Below are 26,874 nucleotides of genomic sequence, written 5' to 3' on the forward strand. Positions count from 1 at the left end.
TTTATTTCTGCCAGCCAGATACACATTTTGAGCAAAAAAGATGCAAAAAGCCACCATTTAGGAGGACATCTTGCTTTTCTGCCCACATGCACCTTCTTCCCTGTCTGCCTTACATGGTTTTGAAAATTGGTATACCTTTTTCCATTTGTTTTCCTCAAACTATTGTTTGTTGAAGTCTCATGTATATTTTAAATAAATTAAATGAACAAGGGAACATTGGGGTTACCATTATTTTATATATCATACTTACATCTTAAAGTTTTAATTACAATGGGTTATGACAGCATATTAATGGGTTTTTACATAGTGAATGCTCTTAGATGGAGTAATACAGTAGGTGTCTTTTTAAAAATAAAATGTCTGATGACCACTGCCTCTGAGTGTGTACAGATATCTAGTCATTATACACATCCAAGGATTCTCTCTATAGCACTGAGAACACACAACCAAGTACATTTTCCAGTTTGAACAGTCTCCAAAATGCAATATCTAAGTTACCATGCCATTCATTCTTCCAGATACTTTTCATGAAATGTGCATTTTATTTACATCGCTAATGTGACAAATCTACAATGCATAGGTACCTGGACACTGATGCTGGAAGTGCATTGCAGTTGCTGTGTGTGGCTCAGATACTAACGTATGTAAAAAGGCAAAAGATAGAGGTCCAATATGAGTGAGCCACACCATGCTTCACACAACGTAACGTGGTGCTTAATTTATGATTTATACCAATTTTTTTGCAACAAAAGTACTAATCTAGTGTGCCTTGTATACTATACAGATGTGCCAGCTTTCAGATTACTAGCTTATCACGGTAAACATAGGTTGCATGCAGCTATTAGCATGCCCGTGAATGTGCACAAGAATTGCGCATACAGATGCGATCCATAGAACTGCATGGTGCATGCCCGTAAACAGGTTGCAGACATGCACAAAGAGTTGCAATAGTGGCAAATTCGCACCAGTGACCAGTTCACAGGTAAAATGAAGTTGGACATCTGTAATGTAAGTAATTCTGTATGCAGATATGATGCATAAACGATGCTAAATTTTGGAAAAAATACAAAAGTTTGGGAATTGCTACCAATGTGAAGCATATAAGATGTGCCACGTGTCTCTTGCCACACAATACAAAAGAATAGGTGTATGAGGACATATCTGTATAAGCCAAATGCCATGAAAATCAGCAACTTTTTTATTCCACTTTTTGGTTTTCTTTTTAAATAGATCCCTTAAACCCCTTACATACTATATATGAAAGTAAGGGCACTTTAAATAGTTTGCAAGTCTCAACAGGAAAAAATATATTGAACTTTGGGTCATCAATTTTGCAATTCTGAAAATGAACCTTTGTGTTTCCATCCACATTCTCTGGCATTCTAATACAGTACATGTAACTTACTGATCTTGTATTGTAAACAGGCCCTAATGTTAAGCATTCTACAGGTACAATTTATTATATACTTTACATCTATTATACAGATGTAAGTAAACATTGCAATTGTTTTTCCAGTCTGCTATATTTACATGTAGGAAAATGTATACAAACATGTATTATGGTATAAAAAATATTTGCATATTATATCACACACACATGGGGGTAAATTTACTAAGATGAGAGTTCTATTTAAGATGGGATGTTGCTGATAGCAACCAATCAGATTCTACTTCTCATTTATCTAGCACCTTCTAGAAGATAATTCCTGGAATCTGGTTGGTTGCTATGGGCAACATCCCATCTTAAATAGAACTCCCATCTTAGTAACTTTACCCCATGGGAAGACAAATTGGATGACATTCCGTTATTCAGAGTAGATAACTTCTGTGGAAAGAGTTCAACATGTTTGGTGAAGGGTCAATTGCACTCCATCAAACAAAATTTTCAACCTAAGTCAGAACCTGGCAGTTACTAAATATGTGACATTAAAGCAGGCTGAAAGACAGGCAAGAATAGAAAAGATAATAATAATAATAATAATAATAATAATTTTATTTATATAGCGCTCTTTCGCCAACAGGACTCAAGGCGCTTTAGAGATATCAAAAACAATGCACATGATACAGAGGATTTGAGTAATACAACAATAGATAAGCCACACAGACATAAAAGAAAACCTTAAGCACACAGAAAGCATAATGCAGGATTGGTGTAGGCATTTTGGGTAATAACTTCCAAGGGTTGTGTATTCCACCCTCACAAGGTACCAGGTGCGGCAGCCATCTTGGGCGCTCAGTGTAGGATTACCCAGGGTGGAATAGTCCACCCCTAGAAGAGATGACACAAAATGGGGGTGATTTCAGAGTCCTACAGTTCAGAGTAGGGTTCCATCAAAACCATCAGGCCTATGTATTTTTCATCCCATCCACAAGTGTACCATATGGGGCAGCCATGTTGGGCGCACTTTGAAGGTTACACTGTGGGAGGTGAGCCATACAAGGGCCAAGTTCATATATGGGAAAACTGATGCTTATGTAGTAGTATGATGTACCCTGCATGTAGGGCACAATGGAAAGGTGTGCAATCAGTGGAGGTAAACATTACAGGAAAAACACATGGTGGGGTTGAAGCGAGCAATGGAAAGAAAAAAAAAACACACAATAGCAGGCAACTAGTGGCAGAAGTAGGATTGGGATAACATTATTTTGATCAGATCTTAGTACGGGTGGGTAGGAGAATGTATATAAAATAGTCCGGGATTTTTGACTAATAGTATAAACTGAGCAGTAAAGAAATGAACAGAATTTACCTTTCTTTGGTCCTGTATGTTCTTTTATTTGAACTGTTGTCTGCAGTGATTCTAAAGAAGACAGAGGCATAAGGGAATATTTATTGAAACTACTATAGTAACTGTGCAGAAGTGTATAAATACTAGTGCTGCACATAGGAAATAACCAGTAATATAATGTTCTAGAATTTGGCTTTTCTATGAAGTTATATGGAAAACAATTTACATACATTAAATGCCTTAATGTAATCTCTGGAAGAAAACAAGGATTCAAATACTGGATGCTTTAAAAAAATCCGGCTGTTGGGATCCTGGCAGTCGGAATATTGACGCCGGAAAACCGACACCTGTCAGAATGTCGGAGCTGGATTCCCGACAAGATCAGAAGATTGACGCAGGAATCCTGACAGCTTTGCTGAAAATCACATGGTGGTCATAATATATTTTGCAGGTATTTTTTCTTTATATTTTTCTCCTTTGTTTATTTTCATTTTTTTCTTCGTTTTGTTTTATTATGTGTATTTGTTATCTTTTTTTGTTTGTTTATTATCACGTGTCAGTATATCCCATCACCGTGGTATTAACATTAAGTATACCTATTTTGTTATAATAGCATATATCTCTCCAACACATTATTGGATGCCTTACCCTTGATATTGGTATATACTTTTTTTTCGTCTATTTTAACTCTCATGCAACTATGATATTTTATATGCTACTTGCTAGCCTTTCAGTGCTAATACTGTACTTTTTCAGTATTGTTCTATTTTCAATTAGTTTTGGTTATTTGGTACTTTTCTGATTATATTTTTCTGTGTCTTCAGTGTTTTATTGATAGTGGCATCTGAAGCACTAGACAGTCAAAATGTGTCCTCAGTATTCTGCCTAGGTACCATCACATCTTAATCCAGCTCTGGGCCACAAAGCAACTGTCCCTTGCAGGGGCTGATTGCCAACATTCAGCCTATAGTCCTGTAATTTCCTCTTCTTTTGTTTCATTAAAATTACTTTTTTATTTAATGATTTAAAAGCACATAATAAAAAAAACACTAATAAATATTGTGTCAGTTAAGAATTTAGATTCATGTTTCTTTTCTTTCAATCCTAATTGTGTATTCCCCACCCCTTGAAAGGGATGTGACCACAGGCAGATGTGCTTTCCCATACAACTACAGGCTCTCCTTAAACCAAATGCCAACTCTTTGAAGTCTCTGACATATTCTTCTTTGTGCCCTAGAATGCTTTGCAATGGGCATTCTGAAACTGTCACTTCAAACCTGTTTGGAAAGATACTTAAGTTTCCCAGTGAGCACTATGGGGGTCATTCCGAGTTAATCGCACGTAGCAACTTTTTGCCGCTTGTGCGATCAACCTGACGCTGCCTTAAAAAAGTTTCTAGTAAAACAAGACTAGACCTGCAGCTACTTACCCAGTGCGACGTATCCAGCGATGAAGGTCCCGGCTGTGATGTCAGACATCGGCCCTCCAAATGCCTGGATCCGCTTGCGTTGGACTCACCACGCCTGCAAAACGATGAGTATCCTCCCCGGAATGCCTCCCGCCTGTGCGTCTTCTTGCGATCGCCACTGCGATTTCTTTTCTCGCTGGCGGCGTCACGGCTTGGCGACGATGCACATGCTCAATGTGTCTGCAGTGCATGCGCATTTCCTACCTGTTCGCACCGCAGCAAAGAACCGCTGCATGCGAACGGGTCGGAATGACCCCCTATATCATCCTCTGATCTGTACTCCATTGTTTGCAGTGCACTTATGTGTCATCATTAGCCCCTGCAGGTGCTATTGTACTTCCAAAATTCTGTAACCTTACCAAGTCAAAATCCAACCATAGTACCACAAGAGACAACTATGGGTATTAGATAACTAACTGTATCGGAATTGTTGGCAGTTCTGCTCACCTTTCTTTTAATTAAAAAAATCTAATTTCAAGATGGGTTCTGTAGCTATGGTATGAAATATAGACAACAATTTGTCTAGCACATCTTTGTTATCTTGTCATACTGTTTATCATCCTCACAAAATAATATCAAATCCATTGATCTGAATGGATATCTAAAGTTTACATCCATCACTATTCTTCATACTTGCCTACAGTCCCGGAATGGCCGTGAGGATCCTGAAAAACAGGTGGCCCTCCCAGCCCCCTGGAAAGGTGGGCATGTCTCTCGCTTACCCTGCCATCCCCTCCGTGCCCCCCCACAACTGCCCACAGCAGAGAACAAGTGGGGTCCAAGGGGATCTGATGATGTGATTTGCGCTAAATCGCATCATCGTAGCTCCGTCCCCTGCTATGCAGTGCCTATTTTCTCAGAACTGTATAGTGGGGGCTAGAGCCACAATGATGCAATCGTGATACCACACCCCTGGACTGCCACTTCCCTATTGACCACGCCCATGGACAGCCCACCTTACCTCCTGGCCATTTCCCCATATGACTACAATGCTGTCTTCTTCCAGAGGAGGGGGCAACAAAGTAGTCAATTATGCTATACTTTCACACTTACCATCATATCATACTTATTATCTTTTCCTAAAGGGCATGTCCCACATTAATGGTCCCCAATTCACCATTTAGCACATTCACCAAGTCACTAGAAATGTATTTTCCAAAAAATTTGTTTTTATCTTTCTTTGGCTTAATATAAACTTTTTCTTGTTAGTAGCATTGTGGAAAAGTGACTACGCAGTTTGTAGCCTCTATAATTAAACATCTCACATTTAAGACCAATTCTTCCCAACTAATCTTGGTCCTGGTCAATATACTGTAATTACATACATTTTTGTTACTATTTATTTGCATCCTTTATTACACAACATGTGGATGAAACATTTTTACCCAACATATGGATAAAACCTAGCAAAAAATGTGTTGTAGCTACAATGTGTCATTAAATTCAATTAGTGTATATTTATAAACATATAAATCAACAATATGTCCCCATTACTCATCCACTTTAAGTTCTATTCCCTAATACTGTAATTAGGGTTCTTTTCTAAAATTATCACCATTCAATTTATTTATCAGGGCCAAAGTGACCACAAATAGTCAGAAACACTGTTGACCATCATTGGCCCTACATTACATGGCTCTAACTGTAACAGTCATGGAGACATCACAGTGGTTAGTAATTGATGCTGCTGTTTTCAGATCTCTGCTGCAATGGAGAGAGAATAAAAGGGGTCATTCAGATCTGATCGCTGCTGTGCATTTTCACACAGCAGTGATCAGGTATTAACTGCGCATGCACCACAATGCGCATGCACATTGGCCATCAACAACGGGCATCGCTGGTCAGCGACGGGATGGTGCAAAAAATCCAATCGCACAGGCGTTCACAAGGTGATTGACATGAAGAGGCCATTTGTGGGTGGTAACTGACCGTATATTGGATGTGTCCGGGGATATGCAAGTGTGTGTCTGACATCAGCTCTGGCCCCAATCAGCCTGATGTGATTGCACTGGAGGAGTAACTTCTGGGCTGCGCACACACTGCACACACTGGATTTTAGCAGCTCAGCGTACACATAGGATCGCACACTTGCATGGCACTGGATTTTAGTAGCTCAGCGTACACATAGGATCGCACACTTGCATGGCGAATATACACTCCCCCTGGAGGCGGCGACTATCTGAACACAGGACAGCAAAATTAGCAGCCCAGTGATCAGATCTGAATGACCCCCCAGGTACTATCAAAAGTCATCAACATTGGTTCCAACAAAATGTGAGTTATAATTTATTGCCATGTGTTTCTGATTTCAGTATTAATTACCTTTCCATATTTTTAAATAGCAAGATTGTATATGGAGCATTATGTGTCCATGTGGCAGAGATATAATACGTTTGGGGGGAAATTTACTAAGAATTGTTTTGGGACTGTGAACACTAATCACCCCTTATTGCCGGAACATTTGTTTTGCGTCACAAATCACACATTTACTAACAATCAAGTTGAGCTGAATCGTGTTGTCAGATAGTGATAGGAATTGTTTTGTTGCATGCTAGGGGGTGCAAATTTGGGCTGCAATAAAGCAGTGTACTTGTTATGAAGCTTGCTAGGATCAGTGAGATCCATGCAGGTTTTTGTGTTTTAAAGTGTATTTAACAGTTTTTAGGGGAAATTTAGGGGAAAACAGAGTGGGGTCACCCCAAAAGCAAAACCAGCACCGGGCTGTGTGAATCAGGAAATATGGGGGGACACAGCATGGGGCACCCGTATTTCAGTGAACCATATTTTAAGGACCAGCACTGGGTTCTTAGTAGTGGTGGGGGTATGCCACATCCAGGGGACACACTTGATGTGGTCTCCTAACCAAACATTCATCCCCCAAATAGTCTACCTAGCCCTGTTTTTTTTGGAAAGTGGAAACACCCAAAAAAAGGTGTCACCTTGCCAAGGACCCCCAGAGCTAGAGTGAAGCCCGGGCTATCCCTGGCATCCCTGGGCAGTGGGTGCCGAGTTGATAGCAGTTGTGTAAAAGATAGACTAATATTGTTTTTTACAGGAGGACTACAGGTCCCAGAAAGCCTCCCCCACATGCTCATACTTGGAGAACCACAAGAACCAGCATGCAGGACATTAAGGGCCAACTGGTACCTTTACTCCCCCTGTAAAATAAGTAGAGTATTACAGACACCATAGACAGTACAACTCTAATACACTCACTCACACCTAAATATACTCACCTTGTCCCTGGTGCTGCGCAGTCCATTTGTCCAGTAGAATCCTCTACACAGAGGGGTGTGTGTGTGTAAAAAAATCAATACTCACCTATCCTTGCACCTATTAGTCCACTTCTCCCTGTGGCATTCCAGGGCTTTAATAATGAAAAAATGAGTGACCCAAACCAATATGGACCTAGCGGAGCTTTATGTATATACACATATACAGATGTGTCCTCTTATGTTGTTTCTGTAATGCATACACACATCTCACAGCATAGTAGAGCGCCTGCATATGCACACTCTTGCTATGCATACTGCCCGAGGTCATGTGTGTATGCATGCTCTGTCATCCATTGATTTCAATAATAAGAGCTGGCGGCAATGCGTATGCACTTGACATGCAGTGATGTGTATGTATTGCGATACTGATACAGTTCACTGCTACAGTATATGCAGCAAAGCTGTAGTGAGACACATCTGTAGCTCCTCTCCACAAATGTTGGAGCCAATGTGATTTTAATCATTTTCAGACCTTCAAGCCAATCAGCAACCACTGCCATGGGAACAGATTGCTGATTGACTGTGAGTGCCCTGACTGTTATAAAATTTAGAAGCAGAATAATGAATTATGCAAAATATGTTCCATTTTATAACCCCCCCCAAAAAAAAAAAAAAAATTTACTGACCAAGTACAGCTACAGGGGAGATGGCTATTCTGGGAAGAAACAATGTTTTATTGTGTGGTATTTAAGATATGTAATATAAAGTTTGGGAGATGTTTGAGAGTGTTGGGAATAGTTCTGGGGAACCATAAGTATGATGGTGAGCTGGGCCTAAATATATTTAAAATGTTAATATAAGCTCTTTTTGCTAAAAATATATTGAGAGAGGGGTTATGTCATGTGTTCACATATGCTCCTCTCAAGACTATCAAAAATTCAACTATTCAGCCCTCACATAGCTTACTGTATATCCATCATGTGTCTTACACACCTTAGTCTCATCTCACTTACTGACTATTCCTTCTTTTTCCAAGGCTGTATTTCCCTTTGATCATGTAAGGGGCTTATCCTGCACTAATTAATAGCCAACTGTAATTGGACCTTACTGTACATGGTGAATTATGAAGTGGTTTTGCCATTAACTCTCCATGTCCCATTCACACATTTAGAGCATTCATCAAGTCACCAGTATAAAACATCTATGTATTTACCTTTCTTTGGTCCAATAGATTCTTTAACTTGTTTTTTCTCTGGTGCCTCTAAAATTGACAAATATTATTATTTTGGTTGTCTAGGCCATGGGAAACAGAAAATTTGATCAAATGTCAAGTAATTTATGATAAATTAGCTAATAATATATTTAAATATTAAATATTAAATTTAAGGTCATTTTTGTTTATTTTGGCATAAATCAAGCAAAGTCAATTTTAATAACATGAGTTTATGATAAAAATAGTACAACCGTAGTTAGATATTAAATTGAAGTAAAAAAAAAACTGTTCAAAGGTTTTGCAATTCAACCAACTCAAAATCTAAACATATTACCACAAGGCAAGATCACAGAAATAAAACAACTTTCTGCCTCTGTATTACCAGTATATAGAATGTTATCAAGGAAAGAAAAGGTAATAATATAGTTCACTCTCTTTGCTTAAGTAACAGCAGTTCTGTCCAGCTCACATCTGAGTACACCCTTTCCCAGCTAATCTGAAGCTAAGCTATTTGGAAACATTGTATTAGTTAATGTAATTAAGGAACATTGGGGCAGATGTATTAACCTGGAGAAGGCATAAGGAAGTGATAAACCAGTGATATGTGCAAGGTGATAAAGGCAGCAGCCAATCAGATCCTAACTGTAAATTTACATATTGAAGCTGATTGGCTGGTGCCGTTATCACCTTGCACATATCACTGGTTTATCACTTCCTTATGCCTTCTCCAGGTTAATACATCTGCACCATTATTACTAGATAGTGGTGTTCTTCTGTAATCCCAACATATGGATGAAACATTTGTAATTTTTTATGTTTTGTGTTTATATTTTTTTCTTTTCCTAGGTGCTCTTGATATATGTACAGTATATATATACACACACACACACACACACACACACACACACACACACACACACACATATATATATATATATATATATATAGAGAGAGAGAGAGAAAGAGAGACCTGAATAGGTCGGCACTCCAAAGAATACGACAACTGCCTCGGTGCCCTCCTTATGTAGATACACCACTTAGAGAGGGGTAAGCATCAGCCCACTCCCTATGTTTGAAGAACCAGGTGGCACTCAGAGGACTGCTGTAGAAATGATGTCGTTTTAAGTGAAAAATCACAAGTGAAAATGGCAAAGCATCCGCCAGTCTCAGAGTGGTCTCCCGACATCTCTGTATCCATGGCTCCTCCCGGGATGTCCTGATCACTGTCGCAAGCAGTGACGAGCGGACACTGGCACCCCCCACCCGCCTGCACAATTACAACTAACAGGCACAGCGCTTCCACCCCCACCTCGGTCAACTATTACTGGCTCAGAGCACATCCAACTGCTGAAGATCATGCTCCTTCCACATGTCCGGAGTCCCAGACCTGCACACTGATGGACAGCACACATGGTGCTGCTCCTCCTCCTCTCTCTCATGCACAGGCTGCGATTCACCAGCAGATCGCTCCGAGGCACATCACCACTGGGAGCACAGCCCATCCAATAGGGATCACTTCCCCAGTTACAACATGTACTGGGGCCAGGACACATATAAAAAAAAAACATAAAACCATAAAATATACCAGAAAATAAAACAAAAAAGCTAAATTATGTATATATACATACACACACACACACACACACACACACACACAAACACACACACACACACACACACACACACACACACACACAAACACACTTTGGCCCAACCCACTCTTTTTGCTGCACCAACCCCACTCTGACATCTGCAGCTGCTCGTACCGTTCCTCCCCATCCCACTCTGCCGATCTACCCCTGTTCCTCTCCATACAGTACCTCCATCACCTAACAATCTATCAGATTTATTGCCTCCTCGACTCCGTACACTTTTTCAGAACTTTTTTTATTTGAACTAAAATCTTTTTTTTTTTTAATGACCAGAATTTTTTTCCATTATCACATTATGTAAATAATAGCTATTTAAACTTGTTTTTGCACTTCTGTTGAAAATATTATACTGAATCAGGTTTAAAGAGCTATTATTCACCTAATTTGATTTAAAAAAATCGACAATTTTGGGGCCATTTTTGGGAAAAATGTTAGCCAGTTAAGTGGTTAAAGCAACAAACTGTGTAGCAATTAGAGCACATCAGTGCTTCTGTTACCTATATTACAAGCCTACATTGTTGTCTCAAGGACCTCTATGTTTGATCAATTGAGATGATATTTGTTTTCTCTATAACAAGCCTGTATATCATTGTTTCCAAGGACCTCTATGTTTGATCAATTGAGGTGATATTTGATTTCTTCTGCACTGGTTTACTCTTACTATATACTAGTCTAGATCTATGCGGTCCCTTTCAAATGTTACAATAATTAGTGGTTTAGGAATGATATAATTAAGGACCATTAATGCCTATTAACTTTTATTTATGACTTTTACTGGCCGACATGACTGCACGATATGAATGATCTTGTTCATTAATGAACGAGATAATGTTCATATCGTGCAGTGTGGAGGCTCCAGCGATGAACGATGCGCGGCCCCGCACTCGTTCATCGCTGGTCCCCCGTCGGCTGTACATGCAGGCCAATATGGACGATCTCATCCATATTTGCCTGCACTTCAATGCAGCTGGGTGACGGGGGGAGTGAAGAAACTTCACTCTCCCCGTCACTGCCCCCCCCGCCGCCAGGTCGCCCGTCGGCCGTATCCGCCGTTGGGCAGCTCGGCGGCGGATCGGCCAGTGTGTAGGGCCTATTATGCGGCTAACGAATGAGGTCCGCAATTAGAATTGCCTCTATATTATATGTGCAATTTCAGTCCTTTGCAAATGCTTTAGAACTTTTTGGTGTTTTAATATTTATTGGTAATGGGGTATATGCAATAGCGGGCGAATTGGCAAAATAGGCGAATTCCGGGCCGTTTTCGCCTCCAAAAATCAATTCGCCTATGCAGTGCAGTCATTTTTCGCAAAAAAACGGCCCGTCAAAATTCGCCTTTTCTCAATTCGCCTTTTTCCGAATTCGCCTTTTCTGCAATGGTACAGATGCTGCAATTCGCCTCCAGCATATTCAATTCAAGTTTGGAAATTCGCCTGCAGTGCTTTTAGACAGCAAATTCGCGATTTTCACTCCGCCACACTTTGGAGGGTGAAAACAAATAAAAAATTTTTAAACATGTTTTTTTTTGTGTTTTTTTTTTTAGGAATAGCAGATCTATTTATATTAGAAGGGATTAGGTTTTTTTTTTTTTTTGGGGGGAGGCACAAATATTATTTATATATTTTTTAAAATAATATTTTTATTTTTTTATTTTTTTTATTGATGGAACGGTAAAATCCGGGGAAAAAATGGCGTGGGGTCCCCCCTCCAAAGCATAACCAGCCTCGGGCTCATTGAGCTGGTCCTGGTTCTAAAAATGCGGGGAAAAAATTGACAGGGGATCCCCCGTATTTTTAAAACCAGCACCGGGCTCTGCGCCTGATGCTGGTGCCAAAAATACGGGGGACAAAACGAGTAGGGGTCCCCCGTATTTTTAACACCAGCATCGGGCTCCACTAGCTGGACAGATAATGCCACAGCCGGGGGTCACTTTTATACAGTGCCCTGCGGCCGTGGCATCAAATATCCAACTAGTCACCCCTGGCCGGGGAACCCTGGGGGAATGGGGACCCCTTCAATCAAGGGGTCCCCCCCCCCCAGCCACCCAAGGGCCAGGGGTGAAGCCCGAGGCTGTCCCCCCCCATCCAATGGGCTGCGGATGGGGGGGCTGGTAGCCTTTTTGTGTTCAAAAAAAAAGATATTGTTTTTTCCATTAGTACTACAAGTCCCAGCAAGCCTCCCCTGCAAGCTGGTACTTGGAGAACCACAAGTACCAGCATGCGGGAGAAAAACGGGCCCGCTGGTACCTGTAGTTCTAATGGAAAAAAAATACCCAAATAAAAACAGGACACAGACACCGTCGACAGTAAAACTTTATTACACACTGCCGACACACACATACTTACCTATGTTCACACGCCGACATCGGTCCTCTTCTCCATGTAGAATCCCGGGGTACCTGAAAATAAAAGATCAATTATACTCACCTCAACAGGCTCCAGAGATAAATCCACGGACTTGGCAAAAAAAGAAAGCGCATTTACCCGCACCAAAAACGGACTGAAAGGTGTCCCATGCTGACACATGGGACACCTATCCACGATTAAGATCTGTCAGTGACAGTTGTCACTGACAGGTCTCTAAGCCAATTAGGAAGCGCAACTTCGTTGCGCTAACCTGATTGGCTGATCGCTGTGACAGCGCATCGCACAGCTCCCTCCATTATATTCAATGGTGGGAACTTAGCGGCTAGCGGTGAGGTCACCCGCCGGTCAGCGGTGACCGGCGGGTGACCCCACCGCTAGCCGCTAAGTTCCCACCATTGAAAGTAATGGAGGGAGCTGTGCGAGGCGCTGTCAGAGTACAGACGGCGTCCAGCCAATCAGATGAGCGCCACGGCAGTAGCGCTTCCTGATTGGCTGAAGGGACATCAGTGACAGGAGTCACGTGATGTCCCGGCATTCGGGGAGAGGGGTCCCATGTGTCAGCATGGGACCCCTTTCGGTCCGCAGGTCCGGTTGTTCGTTTTCTTTTTTTGCCAAGTCCGTGGATTTATCTCTGGAGCCTGTTGTGGTGAGTATAATTGATCTTTTATTTTCAGGTACCCCGGGATTCTACATGGAGAAGAGGACCGATGTCGGCGTGTGAACATAGGTAAGTATGTGTGTGTCGGCAGTGTGTAATAAAGTTTTACTGTCGACGGTGTCTGTGTCCTGTTTTTATTTGGGTATTTTTTTTCCATTAGAACTACAGGTACCAGCGGGCCCGTTTTTCTCCCGCATGCTGGTACTTGTGGTTCTCCAAGTACCAGCTTGCAGGGGAGGCTTGCTGGGACTTGTAGTACTAATGGAAAAAACAATATCTTTTTTTTTGAACACAAAGGCTATCAGCCCCCCCATCCGCAGCCCATTGGATGGGGGGGGACAGCCTCGGGCTTCACCCCTGGCCCTTGGGTGGCTGGGGGGGGGGGACCCCTTGATTGAAGGGGTCCCCATTCCCCCAGGGTTCCCCGGCCAGGGGTGACTAGTTGGATATTTGATGCCACGGCCGCAGGGCACTGTATAAAAGTGACCCCCGGCTGTGGCATTATCTGTCCAGCTAGTGGAGCCCGATGCTGGTGTTAAAAATACGGGGGACCCCTACTCGTTTTGTCCCCCGTATTTTTGGCACCAGCATCAGGCACAGAGCCCGGTGCTGGTTTTAAAAATACGGGGGATCCCCTGTCAATTTTTTCCCCGCATTTTTAGAACCAGGACCAGCTCAATGAGCCCGAGGCTGGTTATGCTTTGGAGGGGGGACCCCACGCCATTTTTTTTTCGGGTTTTTCCCCGTTTTTTCCCGTTTTTTAAAATCGCGGTAAAATCCGCAAAATCGGCCGATTTTCGCCCGCGACTCTGGCGAATCCGTTTTTCATTGCATATGGTGAATTCCGGAAGCCACCTTCCGGAATTCACCTGGCGAATTTGGTCGAATTGAAAAAACGGCGATAATTGCCGCGATTTCGCCCGCTATTGCATATACCCCATTGTCCTTTATGACTAGAGCAGTGATTACAGTATGATGCAGATTATGTATGTATTGAAGGTCGCATTCATGCTATATATTACGCATCTTTTGATTTAATAATTGTTTGTATGTTAAAGTATTCTGGGGAATCCCATTTTTTTTAAATGGATTAATAAAAGTTATGTTTTAACCTATTCATTGTGTGCAATTACAACCCTGCGGATAGTACAATCTTAAGTGTGCCCCCCAAAAAGAGCCTTCTTTTTTCTAAGTCTAGTTTCAGGATTCAATGTTTGTAAGATTAATTTTAGCTGTATTTCAATGTTACTGTCCATAAAACATGAAATGTATTCCCATATATACAGTATGTTTACCTTTAATTGGTTTTGTTGGTTCTTCAAGTTTTTTCAATGTTTTCTCTGAAGAGAAAAAAATAAATTAGTACTCACCATTTAATAAAATAGCAGAGATCTGAATAAAACATTCAAACCATAACAACACTCAAATATAAAATGAATAACAAAAGAATTAAATTATTTATTGGAATGCAGTGTACCTCAGATGGAGTCAAAGAAATGGATTTTAATGGTGTGTGCCAAAAATCCTCTATTTTATTTTATCCTACAGTACATCGCTATATTACTGGACATCTCACTGCTGCCTCTAGGAAGGATATGCTCAAATAAAGCTGCATGCAAAACTTTCTGGCCATAACTGTCATTTTTAGAGACATAAACATCACATATTACAAACGTAATGAATGAAGAAGGACCATAAGCCTCCTTTAACAGCCATACTACATTACATAGAATTTGCTCACAGATCTATTAGAGTGAGCTGCAATGGGATATTGCAATGGAGCCATCTCTGATTCATACAGTATGCTGCTTTATGGAAGTCATAATACTTGTAACCACAACTGTTTCATCACCAAGATAATACTTCATCCTACAGTACAGTATGTACAGTACCGTATGTAGCACTGGGTGGTCTTCAGTTTGCCGGCGGCCGGCCTCCCGGGGACCACCATACCAGCGACGGAATCCCGACCGCCGGCATACCGACATCTTTTGTCCCTCTTGGGGGTCCATGACCCCCCTGGAGGTAGAATAAATAGCCCGGCGTGCATAGTGCGCCACCGTGCCTGCAAGGGGCTCATTTGCATTCGCCCAGCTGTCAGTATGCCGGCGGTCGGGATTTTGAAAAAACCATAAAAACAACTGAAATCACATAATTTGGGGGTATTTTTGATCCTACGGTATTATTAACCTCAATAATATTAATTTCCACTAATTTCCAGTCTATTCTGAACACCTCACAATATTGTTTTTAGGCCTAAAAGTTGCACCAAGGTGGCTGTATGACTAAGCTAAGCGACACAAGTGTGTGGCACAAACACCTGGCCCATCTATGAGTGGCACTGCAGTGGCAGACAGGATGGCAGATTTAAAAAATAGGCCCCAAACAGCACATGATGCAAAGAAGAAAAAGAGGTGCAATGAGGTAGCTGGATGACTAAGCTAAGCGACACAAGTGTGCAGCACAAACACCTGTCCCATCTAGGAGTGGGCACTGCAGTTGCAGACAGGATGGCACTTAAAAAAACTAGGCCCCAAACAGCACATCAAAGAAGTAAAAGAGGTGCAATGAGGTAGCTGTATGGCTAAGATAAGCGACACAAACATTTGGCCCATCTAGGAGTGGCACTGCAGTGTCAGACAGGAGGGCAGATATAAAAAAAGGCCCCAAACAGAACATAATGCAAAGAAGAAAAAGAGGTGCAATGAGGTAGCTGTATAACTAAGCTAAACGACACAAGTGTGCGGCACAAACAATATGGGATGTGCTGGAATTTTCCCAGATGTAATACAGGCACAATATTGGTGGCACAGGATAGCATACCCCTAAACTAAACACACATGGCAAAGCCTGTAAAATTTATTTTGATAATAATAACCCTTTTATTTAAAGCTATTATAATAATATGCAGCACAGGCGAGCGTACCCCTACACTACACAGGGCAAACTGTGTAAAAAATATTTGGATAATAATATAAGTAATGTATATAACCCTTTAATTTGGAGGAAATAATATATAGCACAGGACACCACCACTGGACTTATGTCAGCACAAGACACCAGCACAGGACTGATGCAGCACAAGACATCACCACTGGACTAGACTTACACAGCAGTACTCCTCGACTTATACGACAGTACCCCTGGAGTTGTACGGCAGTGTCAGACAGGATGGCACTTTAAAAAACTAGTCCCCAAACAGCACATAATGCAAAGAAGAAAAAGAGGTGCAAGATGGAATTGTCCTTGGGCCTTCCCACCCACCCTTATGTTGTATAAACAGGACATGCACACTTTAACAAACCAATCATTTCAGCAACAGGGTTTGCCACACGACTGTGGCTGAAATGACTGGTTTGTTTGGGCCCCCACCAAAAAAGAAGCAATCAATCTCTCCTTGCACAAACTGGCTCTACAGAAGCAAGATCTCGACGTCCTCCTCATCCTCCAATTCCTCACCCCTTTCACTGTGTACATCCTCCTCCTCACAGAGTATTAATTCGTCCCCACTGGAATCCACCATCACAGGTCCCTGTGTACTTTCTGGAGGCAATTGCTGGTAATGGTCTTCCTGGGGGAATTTATAATTAATTTTGATGAACATCATCTTCTCCACATTTTGTGGAAGTAAACTCCTACGCTGACAAGGTTACCAGCTGCACTAAACACTCTTTTGGAGTATACACTGAAGGGGGGCAACTTAGGTAAAATAAAGCCAGTTTGTCCAAGGGCACCCAAATTGCCTCTTTTTCCTGGCAGTATACATACGGACTTTCTGACATGCCTACTTGGATGCTGTCACTCATATAATCCTCCACCATTCTTTCAATGGTGACAGATTCATATGCAGTGACAGTAGACATGTCAGTAATCATTGGCTGCTCCTTCAGTCCGGAACATATGTTTGCACTCGCTACTGACTGCCCTGCATCGCTTCCAGCAGGTGGACTCAGAAATCTTATTCTTTTCCTCACAGCCCCAGTTGCGGCAGAAAGTGAAGGAGGAGCTGCTTGAGTTGACAATTTTCTTACCAGCAGGTCTTTGAACCTCTGCAGACTTGTGTCTGCTAGAAAGAGAGATACAACGTAGGCTTTAAACCTAGGATCGAGCACGGTGACCAAAATGTAGTGCTCTGGGCCCTCATTCCGAGTTGTTCGCTCGCTAGCTGCTTTTAGCAGCAGTGCAAACGCTAAGCTGCCACCCTCTGGGAGTGTATCTTAGCTTAGAAGAAGTGTGAACGAAAGGATCGCAGCACTGCTACACAAAAAATTGTGCAGTTTCAGAGTAGCTGCAGAGTAGCTGCAGACCTACTCCTACCTTGCGATCACTTCAGACTATTTAGTTCCTGTTTTGATGTCACAAACACGCCCTGCATTCGGCTAGCCACTCCCCCGTTTCTCCAGCCACTCCTGCGTTTTTATCTGGCACGCCTGCAATTTTACACACACTCCCCGAAAACGGCCAGTTACCACCCAGAAACACCCACTTCCTGTCAATCACTGCGGCCAGCAGTGCGACTGAAAAGCGTCGCTAGAGCTTGTGTTAAACTACGTCGACTTTTGTAAAAGGGCTTCATCCACAAGTCCCACATACTTTGCGGAATAGCTCCATCTTAGCTCCTCCTTCAATTTCTCCAGCTGCTTCCGCAAAAGCCTGATGAGGGGAATGACCTGACTGAAGCTGGCCGTGTATGAACTGACTTCACGTGTGGCAAGTTTGAAGGGTTGGAGAACCTTGCACAATATGGAAATCATTCTCCATTGCACTTGAGTCAGATGCATTCCCCCTCCTTTGCATATATCGTAGGTGGATGTATAGGCTTGAATGGCCTTTTGCTACTTCTCCATCCTCTGAAGCATATAGAGTGTTGAATTCTACTTCATTACCACCTCTTGCTTCAGTTGATGGCAGGCAGGTTCAGGCGTGTTTGATGGTGCTTGGAACACGGTGGCTGAATGCTGAAAGTGTCCCGCAATTTTTCTAAAAAATGCTGCACCACCAAATTAATTGTATGTGCAAAACATGGGACACGCTGGAATTTGCCCAGATGTAATGCATGCACAATACTGGTGGCGTTGTCCGATATCACAAATCCCCAGGAGAGTCTAATTAGCGTAAGCCATTCTGCGATGATGTCCCTCAGTTTCTGTAAGAGCTTGTCAGCTGTGTGCCCCTTACGGAAAGCGTTGATACATAGTGTAGCCTGCCTAGGAATGAGTTGGCATTTGTGATATGCTGATACTGGTGCTGCTGCTGTTTTTGTTGCGGGAGGCCATACATCACAGTCATATAGTCCTTAGTCTGCCCTGTTCCACTTGTCCACATTTTTGTGGTTAAGTGGACAGTGGGTACAACTGCATTTTGTAGGACACTGAGGACACTTTTTTCTGACGTCTCTGTGCATTCTCTGTATCACCTGCCTAGAGAAGTGGAACCTAGATGGGATTTTATACTGGGGACACAGTACCTCAAACAATTCTCTAAGTCCCACTGAACTAATGGCTGATACTGGACACACATCTAACACCAACATGTTATCTGCTTTGCAGTAGAATGACTTCTGTCATATTTCATCTTCCTCACAAAGTACTGTTGGACAGTCAATTTCTTACTGGAAGTAGCACAAGTGGTCTTCCGACTTCCCCTCTGGGATAGGAACAGCAGGCGTACCACTGAAGGATCCTCCGGAGGAATACATGAAAGGAGAGGACTCCTCAGTCTTGACAGTGACATGTCCTGCAAGACTACTGACGTTCCTGACTGAGGAGGAAATTGACATTGAGGGAGTTGGTGGTGTGGCTTGCAGGAGCTTGGGTACAAGAGCAAGAAGGGATTTAGGTGTCAGTGGACTGCTTACGCTCTTACCCAAAGTTTCTGAACTTGACAATGACTTTTGATGAATGCACTGCAGGTGACGTATAAGGGAGGATGTTCCTAGGTGGTTACCATCATTAACCCTACTTATTACAGATTGACAGAGGCAACACACAGCTTGACACCTGTTGTCTAGATTTGTGGAGAAATAATTCCACACTGAAGAGGTGGTTTTATTTTGTATTTTGACCAGGCATCACAATGGGCTTCTTCATCCCACAGACAACAGGTGTCTCCGCCGGTGCCTCATTTAAACAAACCACATCACCATCAGCATTCTCATCTTCAACTTCCTCCTCAGCGCCAGCAACACCCATATCCTCATTCTGGTGTACTTCAACAGTGACATCTTCAATTTGAATATCAGAAACTGGACTGTGGGTGCTCCTTTCAGCACTTGCAGGGGGTGTGCAAATGGTGTAAGGAGCCACCTCTTCCCATCCAGTGTTGGGAAGGTCAGGCATCGCAACCACTGACACACTTGGACTTTCCTTGGGGATTTGTGATACCATCTTACAATGCACAGTTCTTTGCTGTGCTTTTTCCATCGTAACTTTTATAATTTTTCTAGTGGGAGGGTGAGGGCTACCATCGTCATGTAAAGCTGAACCACATGAACATAGTTATGAACATAGGCCAGGGAATTAGCCGTTCTTTGCCACTACGTGTCGTAAATGGCATATTGGCAAATTTATGTTTCTCCTCAGACCATTTTAATTTCTTTTTTGGGGTCTTTTTACTGAACTTTGGCTTTTTGGATTTTACATGCCCTCTACTATCACATTGGGCATCGGCCTTGGCAGACGATGTTGATGGCATTTCATCATCTATGTCATGACTAGTGGCAGCAGCTTCAGCACTAGGAGTTAGTGGTTCTTGATTTTTCCCTATTTTATCCTCCAAATTTTTGTTCTCCATAATTTTTCTGGAGTTATATAACACAATATGCAGCACAGGAGAGCATATCCCTACAGCTCAGAGGGCAAACCCTGTAAAAATTATTTGGATTAAATATTAATAACCCCTTTATTTGGAGTAAATAATATACAGCACACGACAGCACCATTGGATTTATATGGCAGCACAACTGACTGAATTTATGTGGAATTATATGGATTTATATAGAATTATATGGCAAGATTACTGGAATTATATGGCAGGCTTTCTGGAATTATACACCAATACCACTGTAATTAGACATCAGGATTACTGTAAATATATGTCAGGATTACTGGAATTATTCGTCAGGATCACTGTAATTTTACGGCTGTATTACTGGAATTATACGGCAGGATTATTGGAATTGTCCGGCAGGATAAATGTAATTATACAGCAGGGTCACTGTAATTATACAGCAGGATTACTGTAATTATATGGCAGGATTACTGGAATTATACGGCAGGATTACTGGAATTATACGACAGTGCCTCTGTAATTAGACGGCAGGATTACTGGAATTATACAGGAGGATCACCGTAATTACGCGGCAGGGTTTCTGGAATTATACGGCAGGATTACTGGAATTATACAGCAGGATAACTGGAATTATACGACAGGATTACTGAAATTATACGGCAGGATTACTGGAATTATACGGCAGGATCACTGGAATTATATGGCAGGATCACTGGAATTATACGGCAGGAATACTGGATTTATATGCAAGTACCACTGTAATTATACAGATGGATTACTGAAATTATACAGCAGGGTCACTGTAATTATACAGCAGGATTACTGTAATTACACGGCAGGATTACTGGAATTATACAGCAGGATTACTGGAATTATACAACAGTACCACTGTAATTAGACGGCAGGATAACTGGAATTATATGGCAGGATTACTGTAATTATATGGCAGGATTACTGTAATTATACATCAGAATTACTGGAATTATACGACAGAACCATGGTAATTATATGGCAGGATTACTGGAATTATACAGGAGGATCACCGTAATTACACGGCAGGGTTTCTGGAATTATACGGCAGGATTACTGGAATTATACAGCAGTACCACTGGAATTATACGACAGGATTACTGGAATAATATGGCAGGATTTCCGGAGTTATAGATGGCAGGATTACATGAATTAGATGGCAGGATTACTGTAATTATACGGCAGGATCACTGTAATTATATGGCAGGATTACTGTAATCATATGGCAGGATTACTGTAATTATACGGCAAGATCACTGGAATTAGACGGTAGGATTACGGGAATAATATTACAGTACCGCTGTAATTAGATGGCAGGATTACTGTAATTATGTGGCAGGATTACTGGAATTATATGACAGTACCACTGTAATTAGATGGCAGGATTACTGGAATTAAATGGCAGGATTACTGGAATTATACGGCAGCATCACTGTAATTTTACAGCTAGATTACTGGAATTATACGGCAGGATTACTGAAATTATATGGCAGGATCACTGGAATTATATGGCAGGATTACTGAAATTACACGCCAGTACCACTGTAATTAGATGGCACTATTACTGGAATTATACGGCAGTATCACTGTAATTAGACAGCAGGATCACTGTAATTATACGGCAGGATTACTGGAATTATATGGCAGGATTACTGGAATTATACGCCAGTACCACTGTAATTATACATCAGGATTACTGGAATTATACCGCAGAATTACTGGAATTATACGACAAGATCACTGTAATTATACAGCAGGGTTTCTGGAATTATACGGCAGGATCACTGGAATTATACGGCAAGATTACTGGAATTATACAGCAGGATTACTGGAATTATATGCCAGTACCACTGTAATTAGACGGCAGGATTACTGGAATTATGCAGCAGGGTCACTGGAATTATATGGCAGGAATACTGGAATTATATGCAAGTACAACTGGAATTATACGACAGGTTTACTGAAATTATATGTCAGGATTACTGGAATTATACGGCAGGATCACTGGAATTATACGGCAGGAATACTGGATTTATACGCAAGTACCACTGTAATTATATAGCAGGATTACTGAAATTATACAGCAGGTTCACTGTATTTATACGGCAGGGTTTCTGGAATTATATGGCAGGATTACTGGAATTATATGGCAGAATCACTGGAATTATACGGCAGGATTACTGGAGTTATATGCCAGTGCCACTGTAATTAGATGGCAGAATTACTGGAATTATACGGCAGGATTACTGGAATTATACGGCAGGATCACTGGAATTATACGGCAGGATTACTGGAATTATAAGGCAGTACCACTGTAATTAGACGGCAGGATTACTGGAATTATACGACAGGGTCACTGTAATTATACGGCAGGATTACTGGAATTATACGGCAGGATCACTGGAAGTATACAGCAGGATTACTGGAATTATTCAGCAATACCACTGCAATTAGACAGCAGGAATACTGTAATTATTTGGAAGAATTACTGGAATTACACGGCAGTATTACCGGATTTATATGGCAGGATCACGGACATATATGGCAGTACTACTGGACATTTACGACAGTACCACTGGACATATACGGCAGCACAGGGACACCACCCCTGCACTGATGCAGGATAACACAGCACCACTGCAATGTACTGGATTTATACAGCAGCACTGGACATATGGCAGCAGAGGACACCGCTGTGACTGGTCACTGGACTAATGCACAGGACACTACCACTGGTCTGATGCAGGACAACACAGCAACACTGTAAGGGACTTATTATACATCAGTACTGGACATATGGCAGCAGAGTACACCACCACTCTGACTGGACTGATGCAGCTCAACACAACACCACTGAACTGATGCAGCACAACACAGCACCACTGGACAGCACTGGAGATATGGCAGCAGAAGACACAACCACTGTGACTGGACAGATGCAGCATAAGACATGGACACTGAGGACACTGAGAGAACGGAGACACGTCCTCTCTCTACACTCTCCAATGCCGGAGTGAAAATGGTGGCGACGCGCGGCTCCTTATATAGAATACTAACCCCGCTAGAATCCGACAGCGGGATGATGACATTTTGCGTTGTTCTGGTTTCCGAGTCAGGCGGGAAAACCCGAGCCTAACTCGGATCCGCGCTCGGAGTGTGAAGTCCGGTAGGGTTCGGTTCTCTGAGAACCGAACCCGCTCATCTCTAATAGTAACATAGTTTCTGAGATTGAAAAAAGACAATTTGCCCATCGAGTTCAACCTACTAGTGGTCTCCTACACTGTATTATTTTTAGCACAAACATTATATGTTGAGAATGAAGGCCGTTATGTTTATTCCTGTTTTTTTTAATATGGTGCGTTATCTACCCACCATAACCTTGTATATCCTTATCCATTAAGAATTTATCTAGCCCATTCTTAAAAGTAATGACTGAGTACACCATTAAAACTCTCTCAGGCAGGGAATTCCAAACATGTATTGTCCTTACTGTGAAGAAACCTTTTTATCTCTGTGTGCAAAATCTCCTCCACTCCAACCTAAGCAGATGTCCACGTGTCCTCTGTGTTTATCTTACCAAAAACTGATCCCACACAAACTCTGTGTATTGTCCCCTTATATACTTGTAAATGTTAACCATGTCCCCTCTTAATCTCCTCTTTTCCAGTGTGAACATACCTAATTTATCAAGCCTTTCCTCGTGTTTTAGCATCTCCATCCCCCTAATCAATTTGGTTGCCCGCCTCTGAACCTTTTCTAGTTCCAGGATATCTTTTTTGTAGTATGGTGCACAAAATTGTGCACAGTATTCGAGATGTGGCCTCACTAGGGATTTATATAATGGGAGTAAAAAACACTCATCCCTTGCATCAATTCCCCGCTTTATGCATGCTGATACACTTTTTGCCTTCTCTGCTGCAATTCTACTTTAGGTACTACTGCTAAGTTTGTTATCTATATGAATAACTAAGTCTTTTTCCAGTACAGAATCCCCTAGTTTTACCCCATGTAGTATGTAGGTGGTATTTTTGTTCTTGCTACCAAAGTGCATTACCTTACACTAGTCTGTATTGAACCTCATTCTCCATTTTGCTGTCCATGTTTCCAGTTTAAATAAGTAATTCTGAAGAGACTCAGCATCCCCCTCCGAATTTATAACCTTACACAGTTTGGGATCATCTCATGGTATCATGTTAGGCTGCAGCTGCAAGTAATTTGCCAGATGGCAGTGCTAAGGAGCTCAAAGAATCAGGACTGTGTCAACAGTTTTCTAAAACACATCCAAACATCTAAGGATATTTTTGTACTGTGGAGCCCTTTCAAGTAATTTGCATTTTGAGTAATGGTAGCTGTTATGAATAGTGATATTGGACAGTATATCAATGTTAATCATGGCCAGATAAAGTCTAGTGGGGGCCCCAGGACATCAAATGTGTGGGGGCCCCCACCAATAAAATTGACTCTGCACTACACTGCTGCCACTACTTTTCTCCTTAGGGGAGCAGGAGAGAGAGTGAGGGAAGTGAGAGAGACAATGAGGGTGTCGGGGAGAGAGATAGTAAGAGAGGGCAACAAGGGAGAGAGAGGGGTAGAGAGGAGAATGAGATAGTGAGAGATGGTATCAGGTAGAAAGAAATAAGCGCAAAATAGAGAAAGAGGATGTCAGAGAGAGAGTAAAAGGGTGTCATTGAGACAGAAATACAGGAAAGAGAAAGTGACAAAGAAAGAGAGAGAGGATGTCAGGGAGCTAGAGAGAGGGTGGGGTAGGGAGAGAGAGAGAGGATGTCAGTGTGTGAGAGAGAGAGAGAGAGAGAGAGAGAGAGAGAGAGAGAAGGTGTCTGGGAAAGAGAGGGAATGAGAGAAAGACAGGATGCAGGCATCCTGAAAAGGTTTACAAACTAAAATCCCGAATGAGGGTCTGCCTGAGGAGAGGTAAGCCGTGGGGGGAAGGTTAGGTTTAGGCTGTGGGGGGAGGATTAGAACATTGGTTACTTATATGCCTCTCCTAATGCTGGCTATCTCTACAGTAGTGTTCTCATAGAGAGCAGAGTTTCTTTTAAAGTAAAAAGAAATACATAAAAATTTCTTATGTCAAGCAGAAAATTACAACATGCCATACTCAGAGGCCAATTTAAAAAAAAGGAAAATATGGTTGAGTAGTGCAGTGGAGACAATAAACAGGCACATTTTGGTTTGAAGAATGTGCCTTCTACCTGTCACAGCACCCTCTAAACCTCAAAGTAAGGTACTGTATAGCAATGTCCCATAGATAAGAAAAGAGAGAAATTGCTAATGAGTGATACTCAATCAACATTATATTTCTATTTTATGAGGCTAGATGAGATACTTTCAATGGTTACCTCTCTTCAGTTCTGTTGGCTCCTCAAGCTTTTTCACTAGTGTCTCTGAAAAAGAAATAGCTAGTGAGCAATGGGATATCAGGATTTCATGCAAATACTATGTGCAAACTACTTAGCTAAAAAAAGTGTGTAATAGCTACAACCTTTCATTAAATTATAATATAACAAGCATAGCGTATGTTCTTATCAATATATCAGTCAAGAAAATGAAAATCTTCCTCTACTTCCTTTACTCAATTAATAATATGAAATATTAAAGAGGTTGTCTGTTAAATACTGTATAAGAAATGTATTAAATGCCATTCCCCTCTAAGTAAATAGTTGTAGGGTGGGTATTTCTTATCTAAAACCCCAACACTTCAATCTATTTAAAAGGGAACAAGTGATCACAAATAGCCAGAAGCACTGCTGATTACAGTTACACCTGCTTTACTATCTCTGTAGCCAATGGAAATCTAACACAGTGTCTCCATGACTTTTAATTAGAGCTGCTACTGTTTCAGATCTCTACTGAAAATAGAGAAAGCCATGCACTGGCCAATGACATTAATATTGATTCCAGCTAAATTTCAGTTACAACCGATTGTCACACAGTATAATTTGTTAGGTAAGAAATATATGGTTACCATTCTTTTCTTTTAATGATTCTTTATGTATTTTCAGTTCTGTCTCTGCAATGGAAATTACTAATGAATTAGCATCAATCTAAAGTATAAAATTTCTTTAAAACATAATTTAAGTTTAGAATATTTGAGACATTCTGTTTGGTAATCTATCTTTGGTTCTGATGTTTTTTTGAGTTTTAACACTTTTGTTGCTAAAATTAAATTCCGAGTAAGTATCAATAAACATCTATTAGAAATACTATATACATATACATACATTTTTCTGTCAATAGAAGCTGTAGAATAGATATAACGTTTTACTTCATTGAAAAATCATCACTACTGGATTAACTCAATATATCAATTAGAGATGAGCGGGTTTGGTTCTCAGAGAAACGAACCCTACCGGACTTCATGTCATGAGCACGGATCCTAGTCAGGCTCTGGTTTTCCCACCTGACTCGGAAACCAGAACGAGGCAAAACGTCATCATCCCTCTGTCGGATTTTCATGGGATTTGGATTACATATAAAGAGCCGCGCCATGGCCATTTTCACTCCAGTCTCAGAGAGTGTAGTGAGAGGACGTGTCTCTGTCCTCAGTGTCTGTGTGGGCGGGAAAGTGGGTTGGCGATTCTAGTGCTGTCTTGTGCTGCTCAGTCCAGTGTAGTCAGTGTCTTTGCTGCATCAGTCCAGCCAGTCACAGTGTTGGTGTACTCTGCTGCTATATGTACCCAGTGCTATTGGCTTCTGTATAAGTCCCTTGCAGTTTTGCTGTGTTGTCTTGCATCAG

General features: G+C 41.6%; 1 protein-coding gene across 1 annotated transcript in view; it reads right to left on the reverse strand.

Moving 5' to 3' along the window:
• LOC134909895 (uncharacterized) overlaps nucleotides 1-26,874 on the reverse strand; it is a 166,448-nt gene that overhangs the window by 129,643 nt on the left and 9,931 nt on the right. The window contains exons 6-10 of the mRNA XM_063917262.1: nucleotides 26,104-26,148; nucleotides 25,478-25,522; nucleotides 14,594-14,638; nucleotides 8,626-8,673; nucleotides 2,751-2,801 (exon numbers count right to left, since the gene is read on the reverse strand). Of these exons, the coding sequence (XP_063773332.1) occupies nucleotides 2,751-2,801; nucleotides 8,626-8,673; nucleotides 14,594-14,638; nucleotides 25,478-25,522; nucleotides 26,104-26,148 (234 nt within the window). The remainder of the gene's footprint in view (nucleotides 1-2,750; nucleotides 2,802-8,625; nucleotides 8,674-14,593; nucleotides 14,639-25,477; nucleotides 25,523-26,103; nucleotides 26,149-26,874) is intronic.

This window comes from Pseudophryne corroboree, chromosome 4, assembly GCF_028390025.1.
Source record: "Pseudophryne corroboree isolate aPseCor3 chromosome 4, aPseCor3.hap2, whole genome shotgun sequence".
In the NCBI taxonomy this organism is placed as follows: Eukaryota; Metazoa; Chordata; class Amphibia; order Anura; family Myobatrachidae; genus Pseudophryne; species Pseudophryne corroboree.